This window comes from Lissotriton vulgaris, unplaced genomic scaffold, assembly GCF_964263255.1.
Source record: "Lissotriton vulgaris unplaced genomic scaffold, aLisVul1.2 SCAFFOLD_2834, whole genome shotgun sequence".
Lineage (NCBI taxonomy): Eukaryota > Metazoa > Chordata > Amphibia > Caudata > Salamandridae > Lissotriton > Lissotriton vulgaris.
Genome location: NW_028247430.1, coordinates 34,087 through 59,409, shown reverse-complemented (window position 1 = coordinate 59,409; position 25,323 = coordinate 34,087). Strand labels below are relative to the sequence as shown.

General features: G+C 45.4%; 1 protein-coding gene across 1 annotated transcript in view; it reads left to right on the top strand.

Annotated features, from left to right (window-relative positions):
• Window positions 1-25,323, top strand: part of LOC147665176 (spermidine synthase) — a 106,252-nt gene that overhangs the window by 58,657 nt on the left and 22,272 nt on the right. Inside the window, exons 4-6 of the mRNA XM_086949699.1 lie at window positions 15,258-15,411; window positions 16,810-16,893; window positions 17,730-17,875. Coding sequence (XP_086805825.1) covers window positions 15,258-15,411; window positions 16,810-16,893; window positions 17,730-17,875 — 384 coding nt within the window. The remainder of the gene's footprint in view (window positions 1-15,257; window positions 15,412-16,809; window positions 16,894-17,729; window positions 17,876-25,323) is intronic.

Here is a 25,323-nt window from a genome sequence, read left to right as displayed (position 1 = left end):
GCCGTTTGCTTAACTTTGGCACTTCTTTATTCTTTTTTTAATACTGTTTAGTTCCCTGATGAAAAGTATAGTTTTGAGATATCATGAGATATGTGTTTTCTTTTCCTCTAGTATATTCCTTTTTTTTTTGTAAATAATATTTTACCAACAAAAAATACAGAACCAACAGTTTGGCATTCACTAAGGCGAGATCCTTGCTATTTACAATCTGGTCACGCTCCTTGAGATTAGCTAATGCTGATTGTAAGAAACACCGTGTATACTATTCTGGAGGAATTTACCTGGTCCACCAGCTAGCCAGCTGGACCTCTGATCTTCTTTGAGGCCTGTGAGACTGGCTTAGTCCATGTTTTCTCGTGATAGAACACTTAGCTGTTGTGGAAAAATGTATAAATAGACCTACCAATCACACCTGCTTCACTGAAGGCACATCCTGGGGTTTGTGCGTGACATCCCAAAAACATCACACCTCTTTGTGGCCGTATCGCTCATGCTCTGCCTTTCACTGTGGCAAAAGGCATGACTTATCCGCCTAATCCGCTGCAACACGAATAGCGAACTTTACACACATTTACAGCCGCCAACATCCAGCAGCCACTACGCACATACCTACCTGAACTAAAAGAAACAGCTAACTCACATCCTGAACAATAATTTATGATCGCAGAGTCCAAAATGTCTTGGTGTAACAGCGTACACTGCCAAGTAGAAGGCAACCCCTTTAGGCCCTAGGGGATTTGGTCACTCACGCTATATAATAGAACCTGCTGAGGCTTTTTATGTGCCATTATATATAAATGGGAATGAAAGAAATGACCAACGTGTGACAAATGTTTGAGTATGTATGGTACCTTACTTGTTAAAAATGGAAAATAAAGTTTCAACAAAAAAAATAGGCCTACCAACAGGTCATATATGAAAGTCGACAGTTCTGCCATTCACATCGATGGTTTTTGGGAGACTAGGAAGCAGAATAAATTATTTCAGTAGTTTTGAAATATGTCCCACTGGCCAGGGACCCACATAAGTCAGCCACGTTTATTAGGTCTCGCCTAGACAGCGCTTTCGCTGTCTCTTCGAGACATGTTTTATATACTTTTTGGGATTGCACCCGTCCATTGCTTTTCATTGGTTCCTTTAAGTGTACTTTAAAAAGCCTTATTTCTAAGTGGTTAATCTTTTCCGTTTGTCCCTCCTTTTCATGATTTGCTTTTATGGTTACCCCCACTTTTTGCTTGATGTAATGCTGTTTCTGACTGGGATCCTGTTAGTCAGGACCCCAGTCTCTGTGCTTTCGCCCCTAAATGTATTGGTAAGAACTTGGGTACATCACAGATTGGACACTGGTCTATACTTATCAGTCCCTAGTATATGGTACTAAGGTACCCAGGGCATAGGTACACCAAGGGTCCCCCTTGGGCTGAAGCATGCATTATACCACCCATGGGAGAACACTCAATTTGCAACTACAGGCCTGCCATTGCAGCCTGTGTAAGCTGGTGCTAGCACCACTTATGAGAGATATGGGTTTCTCTATATCTAAGGTCACTGCACTTAAACCCTATATATCACCCCTAGAGCAGCAGGTCTTTCAATCCTTGGTTCTAAGGGTGAGGGTGCCCCTGCATCAGCAGGACACCCCGATGACCACGAAGTCCTTTCTCCCGGGTTGTAAGTGAGACAGCCACATGACGTATAGAGGGGCACCGCACCATCTTGAAACAGGCTGCAACAAATCCTGTCATGTTTGGTATCAAACATGTTGGAATTGTACTCCCACAACGTAAACTGTGTGGGAGGTATGATTCCATGCACCATAAAGCTCCTTTGGGAGACCGTCAGTGCTCCTGGTACCAGTCTTCCAGGCCCGGACAGCAGGCCTGGGCTGCTGCCAACCATAGACACGCTTCTGCCATCCTGCTGCTGAGCCAAGCTCGGGCAGGGGAAGGCAGAACAATAGGTATTTTGTCACAGGGAGGTGTGACCACCTCCCAGACAGGATTTTGTGTATTGGGACAGGGTGGGAGCACTTGCTAGCACCACATATTCTGCGTGCAGGGCACAATTGGTGCCCTCCATGCATAGTCCAGTTCAGGCAGCCGTTGGCTCCCGCTCTGATGCGAAACTGGACAAGGACAGGGGAGTATCCTCCCCCTTTTCCAAACCCACCTTAGGGAGGGACCCTGAATCATCCCAACCCTTTCATTAGGGTATTTTAGGGCTTACCGGTGAGTGGGTCCCTAGATTTGTTGTGGGACAAGATTCATTTCAGACACCACTTCGGCCGTTTGGGCACACTGGACTTCGCTGTACTTCGCTCTGGGCATCAATGCTGCAACTAGGAAGCTGCTCCTGATCTTGTTGTCCTAATCATCTGCTGCAACGTCCGTTACTGTGCACCATACAAGAACCTTCCAAGCCCTGTGGGCATCCAAGACACATGAAGGAATCCCCCTTGAAGTGAAGGAGTCACTTCCTTGCATCTGCAGGCACCGCAACTAAGCTGACCGGTCTGCGGATTCTGAGCTCCCACAGACTCCAAAAGGCTCAGCAACACACGTGGTGGTTCTTCACATCCCTTGTGGTCTGCCCAATCCTCTCAGTAAGTTTTAGGCCAGTATCCCCGGTTGGAGCCGCAGGAACCGAACCCCTGTGCACAGCGTCGACTTGTAGTTGCAAAGGCAAGTTAGCTCTCTTCCACCAAGATCTTGGAGCCTCAAGCATGTCCATAGATCAAGATCTTCATCTTCACCGCATCCTCTTGCATCGTGGACTTGCATCTTTGGTGAGCTGCTCGAGGTCCTCCTGCGTCTCCAGTGCCTCCGGCATGTGGGTCCACTTGATGGTCATCTTTGTAGTCTTTGGGCTCCCATGAATGCTCGGGCCTGCCTGGACTTCCCTACTTATGGTGAGTCTCCAGGACCTTGCTGGTCCGGACATTGCACCTTTCTCCACTTCCACTTTGTTTGCAGTTGCCAAGGCTTGTCGGTGCTTCCGTCAGACACCGACCCCTCCACTCTCAACATCCAACGTGGGACAGCTCGTGTATGGCTTCTGGGCTTCCACAGCGTCGCCTGGTCCACACTGCTGCAAACCTATGGTTACATTTGGCTCCCCTGCAACACCCGACTTCAGTGGGTATTTGTCTTCCGTGGCTCCTTGTCACTCCTAAGTGACATAGACTCTGTCCCCTCTGCTTGCAGGTTCTTCACATCTTGAATTCACCTTTGAGTTCCACCGGACACTTTCACCTTCTCCAGCAGCGGCATCTTTCTGAAGTCCTCCATTGGGTTCAGTGGTGGTTTCCAACGCCACTTCACACCTATGCACCCTTCTTCCCTGTGGCAGGTATCCTGGTTCCTAAGGTATCCACAGCTGGGGTTGCTCTTCAACCTTATGTCTTCTAAGGGGTACCTTCAGGGTCCGCTGGGAAGGGTCCTTCTTCTTCTTTAAAAACGCAATTTCAACATACTTATTGACTTGTATTGATCACACACTCGTGTTCCCACTTAGCACACATCCTCTGTGAGGCTCCTGGTTACTTACCTCGGGTGGTGCCTTGGGTCCTGCCACTTCTACGTCTTCTGGGTACAGTCTTGACTCGAGTAGTGGTTCGCATACCACTTATTTAGTATATGGTGTGGTTCCGCCCCCCTACCCCCCGGGTGACCGCTGTGTATTAAGTGCTACTTAGCTGTTTCTATTGTAAAGTATTGTGTGTATTGTGTATATCTCCTGGTAGGAGTTATCTGTAATTGTTAGTAAGTGTCTTTATAATGAATACACATTTTTATAAATGCACTGTGTGGTTCTTTTTCACTTAATCTATACTTATAAGATTATGTTTTGGTAAAACAAGCTGCTTTACACTCCTTCTGGACTAAGCCTGAAGCCTGCTTTTCACAGCTACCCCTTAGAGAGCTTTCAAAGGTTGTCTAAGTCCACTAAAATCACCATAAGGGTTTCATGATTGCTGCAGGGTGCCCACTTACGTAAGTGTGCATCATATACCAAGCCAGGTTCTCACACAAGTGCTTGTTGTTTTTTAGGCATGGGTAGATTAAGTGATTTACCGGAATCACAAGAAGTTAATCCGGCTGGTTCCCTAGTCATGCCGTTAAGTCACAACCTCTCCCTTTGTTCACAAAGTAGCCGGACTGCGTTCGAAGTAAACCATGTCAAACTGCCTATTTATGTGCCCTGAATCGCACAACCTGACACAGCAGAGAAGCAGCTACTACTCATCAGATCACGTGCAAAAGCCTCTACAGTGGTAGTTGGACATAACTCAACTTTTACTTTTGTTTCCCACGACTACTGGGCCATACCAGTGAAAGCGTTCAACTGGGGGAATGGCCAGATGCAAGATCAAACATTGGGTATGTTCGTATGTAACTCCAGGACTTTGTGGGCCTGGTCTCACTGGTACAGAGCACCAGTGGTTTTCTAAAGGAGGCCTCGAAATGGGTCTCTATGTGGCTCTATTTTGTGCCCTGGCACAGGCAGTAATTTTTTTTTTTAGGACTGCAGTGACAGCAGGCACATAGATGTGTGCCTGCTCAATTCTCACTAGTGGAGAAGTTACAGCATGATGTGATGCCAGGTGAGCCTTGTAGGGAAAGGTAAATCCTTTAAAGAGAGTCATTTTCTCTGGATTTCCCTTCTCTTTTTGAAACTCAGGAGCAGCAACATTGCCATGGTGTTACCAGGGCTTAAAGTGGAAGCTTTTTCCATATTATTTACAAGCCATACTTCCTGCTTATTTATCTTATGCAACTAACAACCATTGACAAAGCCAATAGTCCTCACTTGTTGTAGCTATGATGTAACATGTTGTATCATATATCTGGATGCAATGACAGAAACAGCAAAATACAAGTCTGTCGCCCACTGTGCTAAATGCAAAAACAACAATTGATGGACAGAATGCAGAACAATGTCATCCATTCACCCCAGTACAAAGATCTGAGCCTAAATCCATAGTTTTTTTGCTCATCATGCCTTCCAGTTTGGAACCCATCCATATGCAAATCAGTCTTGACCCTGTGCCTCATGGGAACAGTCAAGCCTGAACTGCCAGGCCATGTCCTCCCTGGACTGGAAACAAGCATCCTAGGCCCGGTTTCAGGGTTTCACCCCTCATCAGCTAGTATAGCTTGACTCCAGTGGCATTGAGAGCACGAGACCCACGTCTGGGCATACCCGTCCACTTGGGGTGACCAATGCAAAACCAGCAATTGATGGAAAGAATGCAGAACAATGTCATACATTCACCCCAGTACAGAGATCTGCGCCTAAATCCATTGTTCTTTTGCACACCATGCCATTCCAGTTTGAACCCAGTCATATGCAAATCTGTCTTGGCCCTGTGCCTCATTGGAACAGTCAACCCCGAACTGCCAGGCCATGTCCTCCCAGGACTGGAAACAAGCATCCTAGGACTGGTTTTGGGGGTTCACCCCCTCATCAGCCAGGATAGCTTGACTCCAGTGCCATGGAGAGCACGGGACCCATGTCTGGGCATACCTGTCCATTCGAGCTGACAAATGCAAAAACAACAATTGATGGACAGAATGTAGAACAATGTCATACATTCACCACAGTACAGAGATCTGGGCCTAAATCCATCGTTTTTTTTTTTGCTCACCATGCCATGTTTCAGGTCTCCGACCCATCCTCTCCTTGTGTTTGCTTGGTTCGCCCTAAGTTGGCAGGGTATGCCCAGATGTGGGTCCCTTGCTCACTTTGCCCCTGAATTCAATCTAGCCTGGCTGATGAGGGCTGTTAGCTTGTTTCCGGTCCAGAGAAGACACTGCTTGGCAGTTCGGGCTGGACTGTTCCCATGAGGCACAGGTTCAAGACTGATTTGTATAATCTGTGTCTAAACTGGGGTGGCAAAGTGAGCTAAAGAATGATTATGGATTAAACACAGATCTATACTGGGGGGTGAGTGTCTTAAAAGTTTCAGCGCTCCGTCCATCATCTCCTTGTGTTTGCTTAGTTTTCCCTAAGTTGGCTGGGTATGCCCAGACGTGGGCCCGTTTCTCACTTTGCCACTAGATTCAAGCTAGCCTTGCTGATGAGGGCTGTTAGCCCAAAACCGGTCCCAGGATGATTGTTTCCGGTCCAGGGAAGACATGGTTTGGCAGTTTGGGCTGGACTGTTCACATGGGGCACAGGGTCAAGACCGATGTGCATATAGCTGTGTCTGAACTGGGGTGGTGAAATGAGCTAAAGAATGATGATGTATTCAACCAGATCTGCGACTGGGGGTGAGTGTCTGAAAAGTTTCTGCGCTCCATCCATCATCTCCATGTGTTTGCTTTGGCACACTATGCTAAGTACACATTTTTAGCTTATGTGTTTTAAGCCACGCTCCTAATTACATTGGCCACGCCCATTTGAGAGATTCCCCAGTTATTTCATCCCACTTAAAGCCTTGTGTATCGCCGATGCTGTGTTCATAACTATACACGCTACAGATGGAAGGTAGCACATTTTATGTACACTTTGCACGGAGTTCCGTTGTGGCTTTAATCTATAATTCCCAACCCAGCTGTATTTAGCACGATTTGCCACCATTCTTTGACGTCCTCTTCTCCTTCCATGCAGCTGCGCCACGGCTGCGCGCGCCAAAACAGCCAGTTCCCAGTTTAGACACTAGGATGCTGTCCCAGAAGAAGCGTGGGCAGGCAGACTCTGAGGGGTAGCTTGCAGCAACGTTGCTAGCCCAGTATTGTTCTGGCTGATGCAGACGTTGGCTTGGCCCTCCATGGGGCCGGCGCAGACACCCAGAGGCAGTGTCCCACCCCCCTGCCTTGCTGTTAAACTGAGGGGCCTGGCTGAGGGCAGGTTATGTGGCTGTTGGGCCATCCTCACCTCAGCTCCCCTGGAGCAGCAGCAGCTCTGTGTTTTTCTTCACCCCTTCCCTGCCTGACCATCACCCGGAGGATATAATTGTCTGGGGAGGAGGAAGAGTAAGTGAGGCGGCACGCTTGGGCCTGTTGTTGACATCTCGGCTCCAGAGTCTTTCAGGCCTTGGTGGAGGGGGTGTATGTTTGATTAGGCCTCTCTGTGAGGCCCCTTTCCAAGAGAGGAAAATTGGGAGGATGTCATGTTGGGGTTAGAGCTGCCGAATTTGGAACTATGAAAATGGGTTCGAGTCCCAGTTTTAGCTCGACATCCTGTGCAGAATACCTAAGTGCCCAAGGCCTAAAATACAAATGAATTTACGTGACGGTGCTCATATAATCGCTACCCTTGGAGCGAATTCACGCTATATGAAACTATAATAAAAATAGCCGTCAGTCAGTATAGCTTTATTCGATTTTGGTTTAAAAATCATAAAAGCGTACAGTTAAAATCAATTATAGGTAAAAACATACATACAATAACATATAATATCTGCAAGTTAAAAACTTTTGCCAAACCTGTGGGGATAAATATCTTAATTATAGCGTACTTTTCACAGGTTAAGATTAAATCAAACAGCAATTAATAGGGGTTCCAATACTTAGGACTATAAAACAATGATTCCTGTCGGGTATAGGTGGGAAAGCTACGGCCGCTCGAGACATGGAGTCCTCTGCCCATTAACATGTTGCACCCTACCTTTAGACTAGATGTGGGGATGCACTGCATTCTAGGGTAAAAATCATGCAAATCCCAGACGGAGATTGGGCCGGTTCCCACTTGGGGTGCACAGGTACGCAGGTACGGGACAATGTGTCTCTGCCTAAATCTAACGAGTACTAGGTCACCAACGATATCTTTTGGGAGGGAACCCAGCCAACCCATCCTTCTAACACTCATTATTGTACCCTTGAGGTTAGGTGGCAGGGGTCTGTTGTTTGTCAGCCAAAATTTTACCTTGTTCAGCAGGTCATGTTGTCTCTCGGTTTTCCCAGATGTAAGTGCTGGTACTCCCGCGAGGACACACACAAAAGGAGCTGCCTCCGGTGGGAGTTGGATAGGAGTAACTTTATTATACTGTGCTGTAGGAGCAGTAATCTGCGGCAAAACGGGTTTAAAAGAAGTTTTGTGAGCTATTGGGGCTGGTGCGTTAGGGACTATTGATTGGGTTGAAACCCTTTTGTCTTGCGTAATTGGCTTTGGTCTTTGGGAGTAGAAGGTGGGTGGGAACAATTAGGTGTTATAAAGCATTTATTGGCTAGCAAGTTAGACTTGATGGTTTCCTCCATTCCAGTCAGCCTGTCCCCTAGTGTGTTTATTTTTTCTATTAGTGGTGATATTATAGAGCTGACCAATTGTTCAATAAGGGATTATAGATCCAGCTGTGTAGGAGATGCTAGAACGACTAATTTCTCAACAGCCTCAGGAGTCGTGGAAGAATTACTGACTGGAACTGTGTGGCTTAAGCACAATTTTGGGAGTTTTGATTGGTTCCCGATGTAATTAACCCCACTACGTTTCCTAAAATAGCATTATGTTTGCTCATGTTTTAAGAGTTTGCAAAGGCTGGAACATAGTAATGAAGGAGGATTCTTTATACAATAATTAAAACGCCCATGTTCCTTCTTAACATGGCTTTCTGCCTTTGTTTAGTGTTAATTATGTGTCACGGACCATGAAAGCACCTTTAGACCACATTTTAAACCCTGTTCACCTTATGTTAAATGTTTAAAGTACACATGATCAGTGGAAAAAATACCAGCTTTGGTTTGTTTTCTTAATTTTCGTATTAGCCAGGACAGTAAAATGCCGGTTAAAAAGACAGCCAGATCGCAAGCCAAAATGTAGTGCTTCTAGTTCCCAACAATGTTTCTGCTTCTATGAGCATTAAAATACATAAGTTATCAAATATTTCTCTAAAATGAGCCCATTGAGGCTAGTCAAATGTGGTTTCATAAACTGCTGTGATCCAGGAATTTGGTACACTTTTTTTGGGGGTGCTGGGTTGAATTGTGATCCCAATCGGACCCTGATGGAGTGGATGTGTGTGGTGTGAAGTGGAATTTGATCATTAGTTTTGATCTACAAAGCAGTGTTGAGTTGAGAAAGCATTGCTAAACGGGGAGAAAGAGAGGCACCAAGTGTAAAGGGATAAACCGAGGACTTAGAGACTTGGAAGGTGTGCCCGTGCCCTTTTATGTGCCCCACGAGCCATGTAAACATTACATATAGGCCCTTGACAAATACAAAAATGTTACACTTGTCCTCAGAAAATTTGGTAACGAAGATAGAAAAGGTGCGTTTGTTGCTACAATACAAGCTTGCTGGTATAAGCATCTAGTTTGGGTCCAACACATGCTGCAGGAAAATGCATTTAACCCTTTCACTGCGGGGCTAATTTCCCCGCGGTGCGGGGGGGGGGGGGGGGGCGCACGGCGCCGCTGTGCTGATGACAAGCCCAGGCTCGTCATGCAGCACGGTGCTCGTGTGCTCATGACGAGCCTGGGCTCGTCATGAACCCGCCCGCGCAATGGAACGCTCAGCACAGCGGGGGAATTAGGCCCGCGTGTGAGCGTTCCACGGCTCATGACGAGCCCAGGCTCGTCATGAGCACACGAGCACCGTGCTGCATGACGAGCCTGGGCTCGTCATCAGCACTGAAGGGGTTAACACAGTCAGTCTTTTACGTAAACATCTCAAACCAGATGTGGGCGAACCAACAAATTAACTTGGAGAGTTAAGCTAAAGGTCTGACTTGGCTCTAAAAGCCCTTGCACGAGCCAAGCCTGGAAAATATTAGGCATATCAATCATAAAACAAACATGTGAAAATATGATCAAGTCTGATCAAAATTCAAAACGTGTATTTATTTAACACGGTGAAGCGATTCACCTTAGAACATCAGATTATATACACGCATTGAAAAGTATATATTCAAAGTGATAATTTTTAAAAAGAAACTTAGTCTTGCCCCCGTCCTTACAACAATTGCATTGGGGAACTAAGAGGCAAGTCCGATGGCTAAGCGTAGTTAAAATCTTAATTATAGATGAAGTAACATAATAGACTTAAATCAAACACGAGGATTTTGTACAGTGCACTTCTTGAACTTATCTATTGTATTTCAAAGGTTCGCTCATATATGATAAAGAAGAATAAGGAGGCCACGGTGAATGTAAAATCTTTGCCTACGATCATACAATTTATGAGCAAATCAGCCAGGATTCATAATAGGTTCTCTTTTTCACATTGAACAGTTCAGCGATAAATATATAGATAGATGGGTATTATTTTTCTAGGTCCTATTTTACCTCACAGGTTAATATTTTGTCTACTATTCTTGGAGTGTGAGCCTAACCAGTGGTGGCATGCAGAAACCACATGCAAGCTCGCTTTGTTTTTGCCTCGAGGATCTCAGAATATTACAAAGTGAGCCAGATCCAGGCGTCTAGGTCAAGCTTTTAGTAGCATGGCCACCAATATCTAAAACCATCAAAAACGTGAGTAAGGCATTTATATGTAACTAATTAGTTAGCAGTGAAAACTCAAGATAGAATGTGGGATAACTATTATTTTTTAACACATTCCTGATCTGATTTTGTAAAGATTATATTTTCTTAAGGGGTCCATTGAGCAGCTTGCACCATGTATGCATCGCCCTACCCCGCTCTTGATGCCTTACAGAGCCATATTTTTTTTAAACACAGCCCGGTTTTGAAGATGTTACTGGTCACAGCCTACCTCCAAACAAGCACATGCCAGCCATCTCGCAGCAGCAGAACAAACGCAGACCCAACTTCGTGCTCCCGCCTCAGTGGTTACCTGCTAAGACTCTGTTAAAGCTGTAAATCTTTTCCAAATTATAATAAGTTGCTGTTGCCCGGAATAACCTCCTCTTCCAGCGTCTGGCTGGGCAGAGGGATATGCAGGCAGGAGATCTGCCTGTGACCCATGCTTTGCTTTAACAATGCCCAGAGGCTGCAAGGTGAAGTGTTACATGGAGGCAGCAGGGCGAATGAGGGCGCAGTGGGGCACAGAACAGTCGCTTTCTGAAAAGTGTCTATCATTTGACCTCTATCTTTGAATGCTCAGCAAATGTCCCATGCACAAAACCATAGCGCAATAGCTTCTTGGCTCACCTATTGCACATTTCATGTGAAAATTACACAAAAGTGGCACCTGGGTTCACAAAACATTACAACGTGCTGTTTGGGGCCGGAAAACCATGCATGTCCGTTTATTGAAGTAAAGTGAAGAAACTGACTTATTGTAGTCTCGGCAACGACGCTCAACATCCTGTGATTCTGGGCAAATCACTTAATCTCCTCGTGCCTAGCAAAAAAATGAATGTGTCTGTGAGAAGTTGGCCTGATACAAGGTGCCCCCAGAATTGGAGGCATCATATATCAGTCCAAACAATCCCTTATGGTGGTGGTTGTAAGTCAACCTTATAGACAAGCTATCCTAGGAGTAGCATGGACTAAGCAGCCTTCATGCTAAACTCAAGAGGGCATGTGAAGCCAGCTGTTTTACCAATCACAATCCTGTAATATCAAATGAAAGGACACCACACAAGTTATATATTCTAAAAATATATGTATTTATTACTAGAATAATTCTCTATACTCTTTATGAGTCTAGAAGCACAAGCGTTTAAACAAAAGCACAGTAAAACATATGAAAGTTGCACAATTTATGGATGAGGCCCAGGAGCCACTCAAACCATATACTAAAATAGTGGTATAAGTATCACTAATCGAACACTGGTAAGGCCCGGGGCCTTGGGAATCGTTGGGGCGATTCGGGACTAACAATAGTGAAGTCGGGAAAAGCCTGCGGGTCTCGGGTGCAGCGTTTAAAGCACACGCATGCACCAATGCAAAGTCAGTGGTGCGTAAAAGTTACAAAGTTACTGTTTTAGGAGTCTTCCGACTGGACTAGAATTACCAAACTTTAGACTTAGACACTAGAGGTGGATACCAATGCAGGAGCACCGGCGTTCACGAGTTACCTCACCCACAGGAAGCGAGTGCATAGGTGCCAAAGTGTGTCGGGTTTCGTCACGCAGCCTGATGTTGCCTGGAGATGAAGATGCTGCAGGCGTCCTGAAGAGAAGAGTCCGGTTGGATCCAAGGGCGGATCGAAGATGTAGAGTACCTGAAAGCAGAGGGAACAGAGTCTGGGTCACTCAGCAGTGACCAGGGTGGAATCAGGAAGGAACCAGGCAATGTCGGGCGCAATCAGGTGGTTGTCGAGAAGCTTGTCTCCGCTGCCACGTGGACTCTGGGGCACCGAGGATGTCCAGGAGTGGATCACGAGCTGTCCCACGAAGGCTCTCGCTGTTGGCGGTGTTGGCTTCTGGATTGGAGCTAACGAGCCTTGGCAAAGGCAACCCACGCAGGATTCGAAGATCGCTTCTTACTCGGACCAGCAAGGTCAGAGCGGGTGCTCCTTTTCAGGGGAGCAAGGGCCAGTCTGGAGCAACCAGACTAGCAGAGCAAATTCAAAGGTTCGTCGGTAATGGGGCCACTACCCAATGGGCAAGCGACCGGACCAACGCGTGGAGCAGGAAAATGCAGAAGGGCCCCACGCAGCACTCTGTGAGTGTGGAGGGGTGAGCTTTGGTGCAATAGCTGCTCGGGCTGGGGCTTCTCAAACCCCAATGCACAGCGTCGAGGGAGCCTCGGGAGCTGCACGGTCAGCACTTTGTGGTTTTTCCAAGATGGCCGGCCCCACGCATCAGGTCGCCTCCACGGGGCCCAGATTCGCTGGGACTGTGGATCGGGCTGTTGGAAGGCGGGAAAGCTGGGTCTTGTCAATCTCTGTCGCTCGAGTTCCGGCGGGAACTGCAACAAAGAAAACGGTGAGGCGCTGGATGGTACCTGTTTGCACAGGGTGGTCACTCCTTGACCACAAGGGAGATTCTTCAGTCTTCCACACCGAGTGGGATGTCGAAGGGTCCAGAGTTCTGTATCAAAGTTTCAGTCAGGATAATCTGATATGCGCTGGCACTGCTCCCACCTTTATTCCAAATCTGTGGGCTGGATTACCTGCTAGGTCCCTCCTATGGGTGGGACCAGGGAAGGGGGTGGTTACACCCCTTTCCCTTTGTCCAGTTTCACGCCAGGACTGGGGCTGGTGTGCCCCAGAACCGGTTTGACTGGATTATGCAAGAGGAAGCCTTGTGCTCCCCAGGCAGTGTCTAGTTTCTTTCAAACCTCCCTGCTACAATCCACTATCTCCTGTCTGGGGAGGTGTAGCACCTCCCTGCGACAGGAAACCCTTTATCCAGGCCTCCCCTGCCAGGTTTCGGTCAGCAGTAGGAGGTCAGACTCGTGTCTGTGGCAGCAGCATCCATTTTGTGATGCTGAGGCTCTGGTTAGAATTAACCGCGTTTTAGCAAAGTAACATGTCTTCTCCCTCTAGAAGGGTGGAATGCTACCACCGTCGCCAGGAATGGCGAGGGGGTAGTATTCCAAATCGTATGACACCTTACACAGCATGTTTTGATAAAGCCAAACCAAAGTTAGCACATAACCGCGAGGATTATAATGCACTTAAGAGTATATGGTATGGCAATATCCCGGAACAGCTTAGGGAATTGGTCCCGGCAGCTGCAGACAGGCTCAGCTCATGCTAGAGCACCATCTCACATAAAACCAAGCGCTCTGCCTCCAGGATTGTTAAGGCCTGCCATAGGAGTGACTTATAGGTATATATGTGTCCAGATATAGGTTTAGATAAAGGTATACTATATCTAAGCAAGGGGTGATTACACCACCTTGATCCAGCTGGGTGATCAGACAGTTGTGTCAATTTAAGTACCAGCCAGGGGTGGCAAAAGATATGCTGCAGTCCCTGGTAGGCCTTGGATGCACCTATGCCCTGGGCACCTATAGTGCACTGTATAGGGGCTGACATGGTGTCCAGTACCAAATTGGTAATGCACCTAGGGTGCATGGAGTCCATTTTACAGAGAGAGCAGATAGCCTGGGGCCCTGATTAGCAGGATCCCAGGCCAACTAAGTCGAAAACCAGCTAAACACTAGGTAGAAAATCTGGGGTAACCATAGTCAGGTATCCACCCTCCTACAGTGTCCATCTGTAACAAACTGGTGCTCATGTAAAGCGGTCTGATACCTGATATCTTCGGGTCTAGTTTGCGCTATATAAAACTCTAAAAAAAAAAAATATATATATATATATATATATAAGAACAAGATTTACAGGCCTGTTTGCAAAAATGGAGAGGAGCGAGTGAAAACCGGACCGACCGTGTGAATTGCTTTTCAACAAAGATAAAAATAGTTCCTAAGCAGATGCTAAAATGTGACCAGTGTATTGATAGAGTAATTGGCCCTTGCTCGGGGAGGGCTAAACGCAGAGAGACACAGAACGCATGCATGCCATAGGCAAATTGGGAGAAAGAATAGGAGAGCGACGATGGAGCCAGCACATAAGAAACCTATGGGCTGGCTGAAGCCCAGAAAGTACATAAAACATGTTTCAAAGTAATAGAGCACTACCATACCATACATACTCCACACTACCACACTCCTCGCCACTCCCTTCCCCTTTATTCCACGCTAATCCATTCTGCGCCACTCCACTCGTGACATGCCCCACTACTATACACCCTTCCATCAAAGACACTCTACTACTCAACATGCCACAGCACTCTAAACCTCTCCACTCCACACCACTTGCCCCGCTCCCATCTCCCCACACTCTACCCTAGTCTACTGCACCCCACTACACACCTCTCGAATCTACCCTACTACAATTCACCCAATCTACCCCACTCCACCCTGCTCCAATCTGCTCCACACCACTCCAATCTACCCCACTCCATTCCAGTCTACCCTACTATAAACCTCCCAATCTACCCCTCTGTACCCCAATCCATCCCACAGCACTCGTCCCCAGTCTACGCCAATCTTTTAGAATTTTGGTTGAAAAGTTGTGGATGAAATAAAAGTTTATACTTAAACCTGTCCTGTAGAGATACTGGAATTCCAAAATGAACTGCTGTAACCTGTTGGCTGGGTAAACTGGACCTAGGTGTACCTGATTACTTTAGTGGGACACTCCGACCGCATTTCTTTTTTATCTAGAGGCTTTCCGGTGACTTGTTGGTCTAGCATTATGTTCCTGCCTAGATCCTGTGTACTCTGGTGATTGCCTGTTTTAGATGTATTTGCAGTTTTTCTCGATTTAGCTTGACATGTCTGAAATTCTAAGAGTAGAAGACTTCACTGCTTAAAGACTGAGTGGAAGGAAGGAAATTATGAACTATAATTTCATTGCACCCATTTCAGATGTATGTTGTGGGTTTTTTCTTACAGGCTGTAATAGAAGTGTCAAAAAAGTACCTTCCCAGCCTAGCCTCAGGCTACTCTAGTCCGAAACTCACCCTACATGTCGGAGATGGTTTTGAGTTCATGAAACAGAACCAGGACGCCTTTGATGTGATCATCACAGACTCTTCAGATCCTGTGGGTAAGGTGGCAAATGCATCCGTCCACTTCTGTGTCTATGGGGAAGTGGAAAATCTTCTGCATTTCAGAGACTCTTCTCACTCCTGCTGCTTACTTTGCTGTGGTCCTATCACTTTAATATTGGATCCTCTATTGTTTTACCACATCCCACCTCAGCAGTATTTCACCCCTCTTTTGTTGCCATACCTTTATTTCCTCCCACCACGAAAAACATAATGTCTTTTATTGCATGTCTTGCCCTTACATTTGCAACCTTTAGTCAAGCTCTGCTGGTGCTTGCAGAGATAAGTATCCAATGTTTTGGTACACACAAGCTTTTCTTGTTTTTTCAAGTTATGCCAGTATTTGGTGTGATTGTGAATGCCACAAAACCATAGCGCAATAGCTTCTTGGCTCACCTAACGCACATTTCATGTGAAAATTACACAAAAGTGGCACCTGGGTTCACAAAACATTACAACGTGCTGTTTGGGGCAGGAAAACCATGCATGTGCGTGTATTGAAGAAAAGTAAAGAAACTGACTTATTGTAACCTACTTGTGCAGCTGTGTTAGGCATTAGAGGATGTAGCCTTACGGCTAAAGCGGTCGACCTCGAAGCTGGGGAACCGGGTTTGAGTCTCGGCAACGACGCTCAACATCCTGTGATTCTGGGCAAATTACTTAATCTCCTCGTGCCTAGCAAAAAAAAAATGAATGTGTCCACCTGTAACAAGCTGGTGCTCATGTAAAGCGCTCTGATTCCTGATATCTCCGGGTCTAGTTCGCTCTATATAAAACTCTAAAAAATAAATAAATAAAAGTAGGTTATGTGGAGCTGGGAGAGGGGAATGTAACAGACTGATAAATGCATTTTAGACTTTAACTTAGTTACATATTACATACTGTCACTGCCACTCCTCTCACCCATCACATAGCCTGGGTTGATGCAGAATTACCCTCCACTCTGAAAGAGGGTGCATTCTTGGTGTCCCACTGCTCTAATGTCAATCAGAGATGAGTCTTAAGTTCAATGCGGCGTTCATTACATTACAAGGAAGGGCGACAGATCATTACCAAGCCAACCAGACCTTTGTATCAACAGCATAAACCTATTTACATGCACCATCAACAAGACAGCATGCATGTTGAAAAAGTACCAATTTGACTGTCTGAAACTGGCCTTTGTGCCTGGTACTTTTGTTGGTTGCCGATCACCTTCACAGAGAGTCATTGGAGAGAAGTATTCAATCGAAGCCGAAACAAACGTTTGAGAAAAGGAAGTCGCGCTTTCCAAAACCAAGCCCTGATGGAGAATGCATATCTGATAAATATACAAGAGCAGGAAGGTGTAAAACAGTGGTAACAGATAAAAAGTCTTCAATAACGTGTACGCACTTGATGTGTCCTCTGTTCCACAGGTCCAGCTGAGAGCCTCTTCAAGGAATCCTACTATCAGCTGATGAAGACTGCACTCAGGGAGGACGGCATCCTATGCTGCCAGGGTGAGGTGCCTGTTCTGTCCCAGAAGCCATAGAATTGTATTATTATTCTCAGGAGGGCAATGGTGGCTGTGGGTTGTGTCCTCAAAGTAGAGCTAATATTCTCCATGTCCCCTCTATGTTTCCTAGCCTATTGGAGTGGGGTTGAAGGGGTAAGAAGAGAGGTACTGTGGCTTGGTTTATTCTTTATTGACTACAGGGTGAGTGGTACTGAGGTCTCAGTCTGTGTTTTCAAGTTTTATTTGTTGGCCTTTTTATCTTTGGTTGAAACATGTGGTCCTCATTATCTAGAATATTTCTTAAGTATTTTATATGGCACTGGTTGTATTGTTAATCAGTTCCATCCATTCAATTAACTATTTTTTGCGAAGTGCTGTTCTCCACAACTAGTCTGTGACGTAGGAGGTCCTTCTTTGTGTTCAGAAGGTGATCACTGGTTCCGTTTGAGGCTGAGAATATTCTTTATTGAGTTGAGAAGATTTGGTTTACCCCTACAAATTATGGTTTGGAATGTCCTTCCTTGGATGAAATCGAATTGGCACTCTGATTCCACTTTTTAGGAAGATTTGCCCTGCATGCAGAAGGTATTGTGCTTGGGCTTCTCTCTTCATACTTGAATTTTTTTTACTGGTTGTAAAAGGTGTGTTTTCGAGGTTCCAGCCTGTGGCTTCCAAAGCCTTTTGCTTTGAAAGTGGTTCTCAGGTCTTGGTCCAATACTGGAAAGCTTTCTCTAGGGTATAGGAGGTGTGAATCTCTTGTTCCAGTTCATTACTAGAAAACCTTCTTCCATGATGTAGGGAGCATGACTCTTCCTTAAAATCCTCATGTTCTTCTTGCAGGAGAATGCCAGTGGTTGCACCTGGACCTTATTAAGGAGATGCATCACTTCTGCAAGTCTCTCTTTCCAGTAGTGGGATACGCCTACTGCACCATCCCTACCTATCCCAGTGGACAGATTGGCTTCATGCTGTGCAGTAAGAACCCGGTGAGTATTTCACATGCCTTGACCACCTTTAAAGGAACTGGTAGGGTTCTTGTATCAACCTTTTTATATCACCCACTGTTCATAATATGTTGTGCACTGCAGTCTTGAGAGGAGGGGGAGATAAGGAGGGTTTTGTAATATCTTGTTTGCTTCAATCAAACACTGCCAAAGCAATTGCTTAGCTCATCCAAGGACGGAATTAGTTCAGTAATAAGCATTCATAGGCAGACGTTTGCTGTCTGACTGACTGATTAGAATATTCTACAGCTAAGCCGGCTTCTTTATTTCTGCATTTGAGGCTGCAGCTGCTGCATCAATCGCAATAGAGAAGTAGGAAGTCTTGTGTTTGTACAGTTATAGTTCAAAATTAAGATGGCAATCCTGGACATGTCAAGAAATGTCAATATATATATATCCCATCAGGTTAGAGGCGAACAGTATCTTACTTGAAACCTTTTTGTTGGAGGCACCACTTGGTTGTAACCTTAGGAACGCTGCCAACAACCGTTTAAGGTCATCATGTGCTTCAAGATACTCTGGTGCTCCCCTTTCCTCCTCGTTTTTCAGTATTTCTCAGTCAGGTGTCATTCTTACTTCTCCTTCCATCTTCCTCTCATTGTTTTCCTTACTTCATTGCTTTTTCCCCTTTCCTCCTCGTTTTTCAGTATTTCTCAGTCAGGTGTCATTCCTACTTCTCCTTCCATCTTCCTCTCATCGTTTTCCTTACTTCATTGCTTTTTCTCGTATTGTAGGCATGGCTTGTCACTTGTTCGTTTTTCTCCTAATCAAGTCAAGACTTTTCTTTTCTCTTGGATTCTATATTCCGTCTTGTTATTTGATGTATGTTAGTATATATACTTTATCTAAATTCCTGTCTCTACTTCTCCTTTTTTCATCTTTTCTTGTTTTTTTCTGTCCTGAGGCTTTTTCTTATTGTATTTGCTATCTTTTATCTTATTGTTTTTAATGTCAGTACGTATCGTTTCATGGAACGTCAAAGGTCTTAATTCTCCCATTAAGAGACAAAGAATTCTTTCTCACCTTGCCAAATTGAATGTGGATTTTACTTTCCTGCAAGAAACTCATTTGTCTGAAGCGGAATCTGTTAAGCTTAAAAGAGGTTGGGTGGGAGAGGTGTGTTTCGCTCCTGGGGATGGTAAGCGCAATGGTGTTATTCTAATTCGTAAATCTCTTTCTTATTCCCTGTTGGCTACTGAATCTGATACCGATGGTAGATGGTTATATGTCAAGCTTTCCTTAAGGGGTGTTTCACTCTCTCTTCTAAATGTTTATGCTCCCACAGGCGGTGACCCAAATTTTTGGCGCCAGATGGCTACTCGCATCACCAATCTCATTGATGATAATTTCATCATGGCAGGAGACTGTAACCAGCCTCTTGATCCTTTTTTGGATCGACACTCTAAAGCATCCTTCGTTCCGAACAAGCCTCATAAACTTTTTACTCAAGCAGTGTCGCAGCATAAACTTATTGATGCTTGGCGTTTATGTAATCCAACGACTAAAGAATTTACCTTTTATTCTCCTTCTCACCATTCCCAATCACGTATTGATTAAATTTTTGTTTCCCATCATCTTTCCCAATCTCTCACTCATGCGGAAATTGGCCCTATCCTATTATCTGATCACGTCCCAGTCTCTATTAATATTGATATCCTCCCCAAGGTCATTGGGCCCAAGAGGTGGCGTTTCAATAATTCTTTGCTTTTGGATCCTAAATTTACCGCCTCCTTCACTGATTTTTTTTCAACGAATATTTTGCCATTAATGATACCCCTTCTATTCCTACCCACACTATTTGGGGTGCATTCAATGCCACAGCCAGGGATTTCATCATCAATTATGTGGCTAAGGAACGGAAGACCGCTCGTAAGCACACTAGCGATCTTCTTCAAAAAATCAAGGGTTTGGAACACTCCTACTCTACCTCTCATTCGAAGGAAACCTTGACAGCACTTATTGACGCCAAATTGAAATTTAACAAAAAATCCACAGAAGACGCCTCTCTCTACCTATTGAAATCTAGTTCGACATTTTATGGTGGGAAAAATAAAGCGGGGAAAATTCTGGCTAATTACTTGAAGGTCAAACACAATAAATTGAACATTGAATCTGTATTTGATGATAACGCTATTCTTAAACATAAAGACTATGATATTCTAGATGAATTCTCCAGTTTCTACTCTACCCTTTATTCCTCTGAGACTCATCCCACTCCCAATCTTTCTAATTTCTTCTCTACTATTCACCAACCAGACCATTTCCCTATTGACTTGGCCTCTTTGGAATTGGACATTTCCCAACAAGAATTACTTTCCGCTCTCCAATCTCTCAAAAAAGATAAAGCTCCTGGACCTGATGGGTTTACTGTTGAATTTTATCTTCATTTTTCCAAATTGCTAATGCCTAAATTACATTCCCTCATAGATTCATTTGTTACCCTTGGCAGCTCCTCAGGTACCTTTTCTGATGCTCATAGTTGTATCATCCCTAAGGAAGGGAAAGATACTAGATATTGTAAAAATGATAGACCAATCTCCTTTGTCAACATTGATTATAAGATCTATGCTAAATTACTAGCAGCTCGATCAGACCCCTTTTTACCTGACTTACTTGGCCCGAGCAATCTGGATTTGTTAAGGGACGCTTTATTACGGATAACACAAGACTTCTTTTTAATGTTTTATCTAAATCCCCACGCTTTCAAAATTCTCTTGCGGCTATTGCCTTAGACGCAGAGAAAGCGTTCGATAGGGTAGAATGGACCTACCTTTTCTCTACCCTTAAATGGTTCGGGTTTGGTCCTAAGTTTATATCCTTAATTTCCTTTCTTTATTCCAATCCCAGAGCAGCGGTCTGTGCAAATGTCTGGTTTCCTCTTTTTTTGATTTGGGTAGAGGTGTACCGCAAGGATGTCCTCTATCCCCGTTTCTCTTTAATTTAGCTTTGGAACCCTTTCTTTCCCAACTTAGATAGAATCCTGACATACATGGCTTTCGGACACCACATTCTCACATCAAACTTGCTGCCTATGCAGATGACATTTTACTCTTTATCTCCAACCCTACTGACTCCATTCCTGCCTTCCTTGCTGAAGTACGTGAGTATTCGCAGATTTCTGGCTACAAGGTAAACAATGACAAATGCAAAATTCTACCTCTCACAAAATATACCTTCAAACCTGATTTCGCTGCCTCTAATTTCACCTGGAGTCCCTCCTCACACCAAATACCTAGGCTTACATGTCACTCCTTCCATTACAGACACAGTCTCACTTTGTCTCAACAAATGCACCCAGAAACTCTCCGATCTCACCACCAGATGGCATCCACTCTATCTTTCATGGTGGGGACGCCTTGATACCATTAAAATCATGTTATCCCCTATTGTTTTATATATTATTTCTAATAGTTCGGTTCCCATTCCCATGAAGTTCTTTAAGAAGATTAACACAATTTTTAGGTCTCGCCTAGACGAAAGCAAAAGCGAAAGCTTTTGCTGTCTAGGGCGAGACAACTTATTTAATCACTTTCGGGGGAATGTGGACAGCAGACTGTCACGAGCTTCTCCTGCCGGAGATTGTACCTTGTGGGCGCGCACGTCGCCGTGCCTCATATTCCCGTCACCGTGCCTCATATTCCCATGCGCAAGGAAAGCCACACTGAACACACACTTGCAGGCAGGAAGGCACACACATACAGGAGCGCACCTACACACATACAGCACTGCTTTTCCGTGGGCGCGTGCGCGGGCTTCCGAAGACAGAAGTCCCGCCCCAAGGAAGGTTTCGCTTTCGCTGTCGGAGCTGGTTAACAATGGAAAACATTGTAATTACGGTTCAGCGGTGGTAAGTCATTAGAGCGGCTATTAGTTGATTTCGTTGATGGCTTTGATTTAATATTGTGACAGCGCTGGCTTTTAGGTGTACTTTTTATTTTAACTTTGAAACTGAGCGCGGCGCCGCTTCACGGACACTGCGCTCAGTTTATTTATATGTTTCTTAACTTTAACACTGAGCACAGTGCCTGCTTCAAGGACACACGGCGCAGTGTTAAAGTTAAAAAATATATTTTAAAAAACGAGCGCGGTGTCCGTGAAGTGGCGCCGCGCACAGATTTAAACTTAATGCTTGTTCTTTTTCCCCTCGCAGTATAGGAGTTATTCTGACTCTGCCATACAGACTCGATGTAGTGTCGCCAGGAGTACAATTGAAGGACACAAGTTGCATATTTCAGCCCTCATCCTATGTCCCCCGGGGTATGGCGATGGGGGCTTGAGAAGAAGAGCCCACTCATCACCTCCAACTAAACGGTTTACATTTTCTGCGCCCTTTTGTCCATCCTACCGGTCTCAGCGGGCTGGTGCGTGGCTCCTGGTCCCCGCGCGGCATGGCGGTGAGAAGTGAGTTAAAGGGTCTGTTTCTGCCAAGCTCATAGGGTGTCCCACATCCGGTCTAGGAGCGTGCCCGCCGGGCAGGTACTTGTTTTCAGTGCGCTGGCTCTTAGTGTGATACTGCTGAGGTATTCAATGTGCTGGCTCGAGTCGGACACTGCTGAGGGAATCAGTGCTCTGCCTTTGAGTGACACCGCTGAGGTATTCAGTGTTCTATCCCTGAGTGTGACACCATTGCTGTTTTTTTTCAGTGCACTGGCTCTTAGTGTGACACTGCTGAGTTATTCAGTGCGCTGGCTCGAGTGTGACACTGCTGATATATTCAGTGCGCGGCCTCTGAGTGACACTGATGAGGTATTCAGTACTCTGCCTCTAAATGACACTGCTGAGGGATTCAGTGCACTGTCTCTGTGTGTGAAATTGCTGAGTAAAGCAATGCGCGGGCTCTGCGTGTGACACGCTGAGGTATTTTTTCAGTGAGCTGGCTAGGAGTCGGAAACCACTGAGGTGTTCAGTGCGCCGGCTCTGAGTCTGAAACCATTGTGGTATTCAGTGTGTTGGCTCTGGGTGTGACATTGCTGAGGTATTCAGTGCGCTGGCTCTGAGTGTTTCACCGCTGACTTATTCAGTGAGCAAGCTCAGAGTGTGACACTGCTAAGGTATTTAGTTATATGCTTCTTGAGTGACAGCACTGATGTATTCAGTGCGTTGTCACTGAGTGTGACTGACAGTGCTGAGGAATACAGTGCTCCGGCTCTGAGTGTGACACTACTGAGGTACTCAGTGCGCCGTCGTTAAGCCTGAAACCACTGAGGTATTCAGTGCGCTAGCTCTGAATGTGCCTGCTGAGGTATTCATTGCGCCGGTTCTGAGTTTGAAACCACTGAGCTATTCCGTTCTCGGTCCCTGAGAGTTACTACTGAGGCATTCACTGCGCTGGCTCCGATTGTGACTGCTGAGGCATTCAAGGCACCAGCACTGGGTCTGACACTACTGAGATATTCAGTTATCTGCCCCTGGGTGCGACTGCTGGTGTATTCGGTGTGTTGGCTCTGAGTCTGACGCCACTGAGCTATTCAGTGCTCTGCCTCTGAGTGTGACTCCTGGGGTAGTCAGTGCGCTAGCTCTGAGTGTGACTGCTGAGGTAGTCAGTGCGCTAGCTCTGAGTGTGACTGCCAAGGTATTCAGTGCGCTAGCTCGAAGTGTGACTGCTGAGGTAGTCAGTGCGCTAGCTCTGAGTGTGATTGCTGAGGTATTCAGTGCGCTACCTCTGAGTGTGACTGCTGAGGTAGTCAGTGCGCTAGCACTGAGTGTGATTGCTGAGGTATTCAGTGATCTAGCTCTGAGCGTGACTGCTGAGGTATTCAGAGCGCTAGCTCTAAGTGTGACTGCTGAGGAATTCAGTGTGCTGGCGCTGAGTGTGATAATCTGCCTCGGAGCGCGGACCTGTTTCCGGGCACTGCAAGAGAATATATCGGAGTTTGTTATTGAACTTTTCCACCTGTAAAAGTGTTTTCCCCCATACATAATAACTGCTGTTTGGATACTGTGCTGAGGCTTGTGGCCTCAGGGTTGTGCAGAGAAACACATATTAAAGCAAGGTGTGGGGGAAGTGTGCAACTGGTCAAGTTGTCTAGGATGAGAAAATGTGCATTCAGCTCTGATCACGGTGAGGGGCGGTGCTTCGATTCACAAACGATTTTAGGCTCTAAGGGTCTCATTCTGAGGCAGGCAAGAATAGAATAACTCTGCTGAACCTGGCAGTGGTTTTCTGTAACCCTGCGGAATTCTGTGTTAGAGAACAGTAAATGTTTCAGCACTCAGGCTAATGTGCTGCAGAGCTAAATACACATAAGGTCCCAAAGGCGAGACCAATTGCATTGCAAATGCTTGTTTCTTCTTTTCTCTGGCTAGGCAAAAAAATCCCGTATGTCTCTCCTTAGATTAACACGTCCTAAATCAGAGGGTGGTGTCAACTTCCCGGACTTTCCAACCTATCACAAAGCCTTCCTTTGGCGCCAAGCCTCCTTTTGGCTGCAACACCCTGATGAGCCTTGTCCTCTATGGGTTACGGTAGAACGTCTCTCTCTCTCTCCCCCTTTACTTTTGCTGAATTTCTATCTTTTTCCCGTAAACCACAGTTATCATCCACTCCCATTCACAAATTTACTGTCAAGCTACTCTTAGCCTCCTCTCCAGCCCCTCCCTCTTCCGTTGCTGATTTTTTATCTACTACTATTTGGCATAATAAAAGTCTCCTTATCAATAACAAACCTTTTTATTGGAAATCTTGGAGGCAGAAGGGTTTAATTTGGGTTTCTCAACTCTTTCTCACTCCACTTTTTTACCTTTTTCAACACTACGCCAATCTTTTAATCTTCCCGTTTCCTTTGCTCGTAAATATCTCACACTTAAAGAAGCGGTTATGTCTACTTACTCCCAGATCCAACTTTCTCACAATCGTTCTACATCTCCTAACCTTGCCTCACAACTCCACTCCTTATTAACTACCTCCTCTAAAGCCTCTCTCATTTATACATTCCTTCGTTCCATACCTTCTCCTCGTCCAAAGTTTATGGTAGAGGAACAATGGGAATGCGACTTTGCCATCTCTCGGTCCATGTCTTTGTGGGATAAGTTATGGACCAAGATTCGCAAATCCTCTAGATCGGCCAATTTAACATAGACATTATTTTTCATTTATAATAGACTTCTTTTTACACCACATGTGCTTAGTAAAAAATTCTCTTCTGTCCCTGACCTCTGTTGGTCCTGCTCTTCACCCAATGCAACTCTATTCCACATGCTCTTTTCTTGCAATATCATTCATGATTTTTGGAAACAAATTTGGTCCCAAATCAATGATATCTTTCACACTCAAATTCCTTTTACTTTTACTTTTACCCACATTTTTTTAGGCAGTCTTTCGCATTGTTGGGATCATGTTACTTTTGATGTGCGAATCATTGATTTACTGATAGCGGTTGCATTCCAACAAATTACTGTTAATTGGAAGAATTTTACAAATCTCTCTTTCA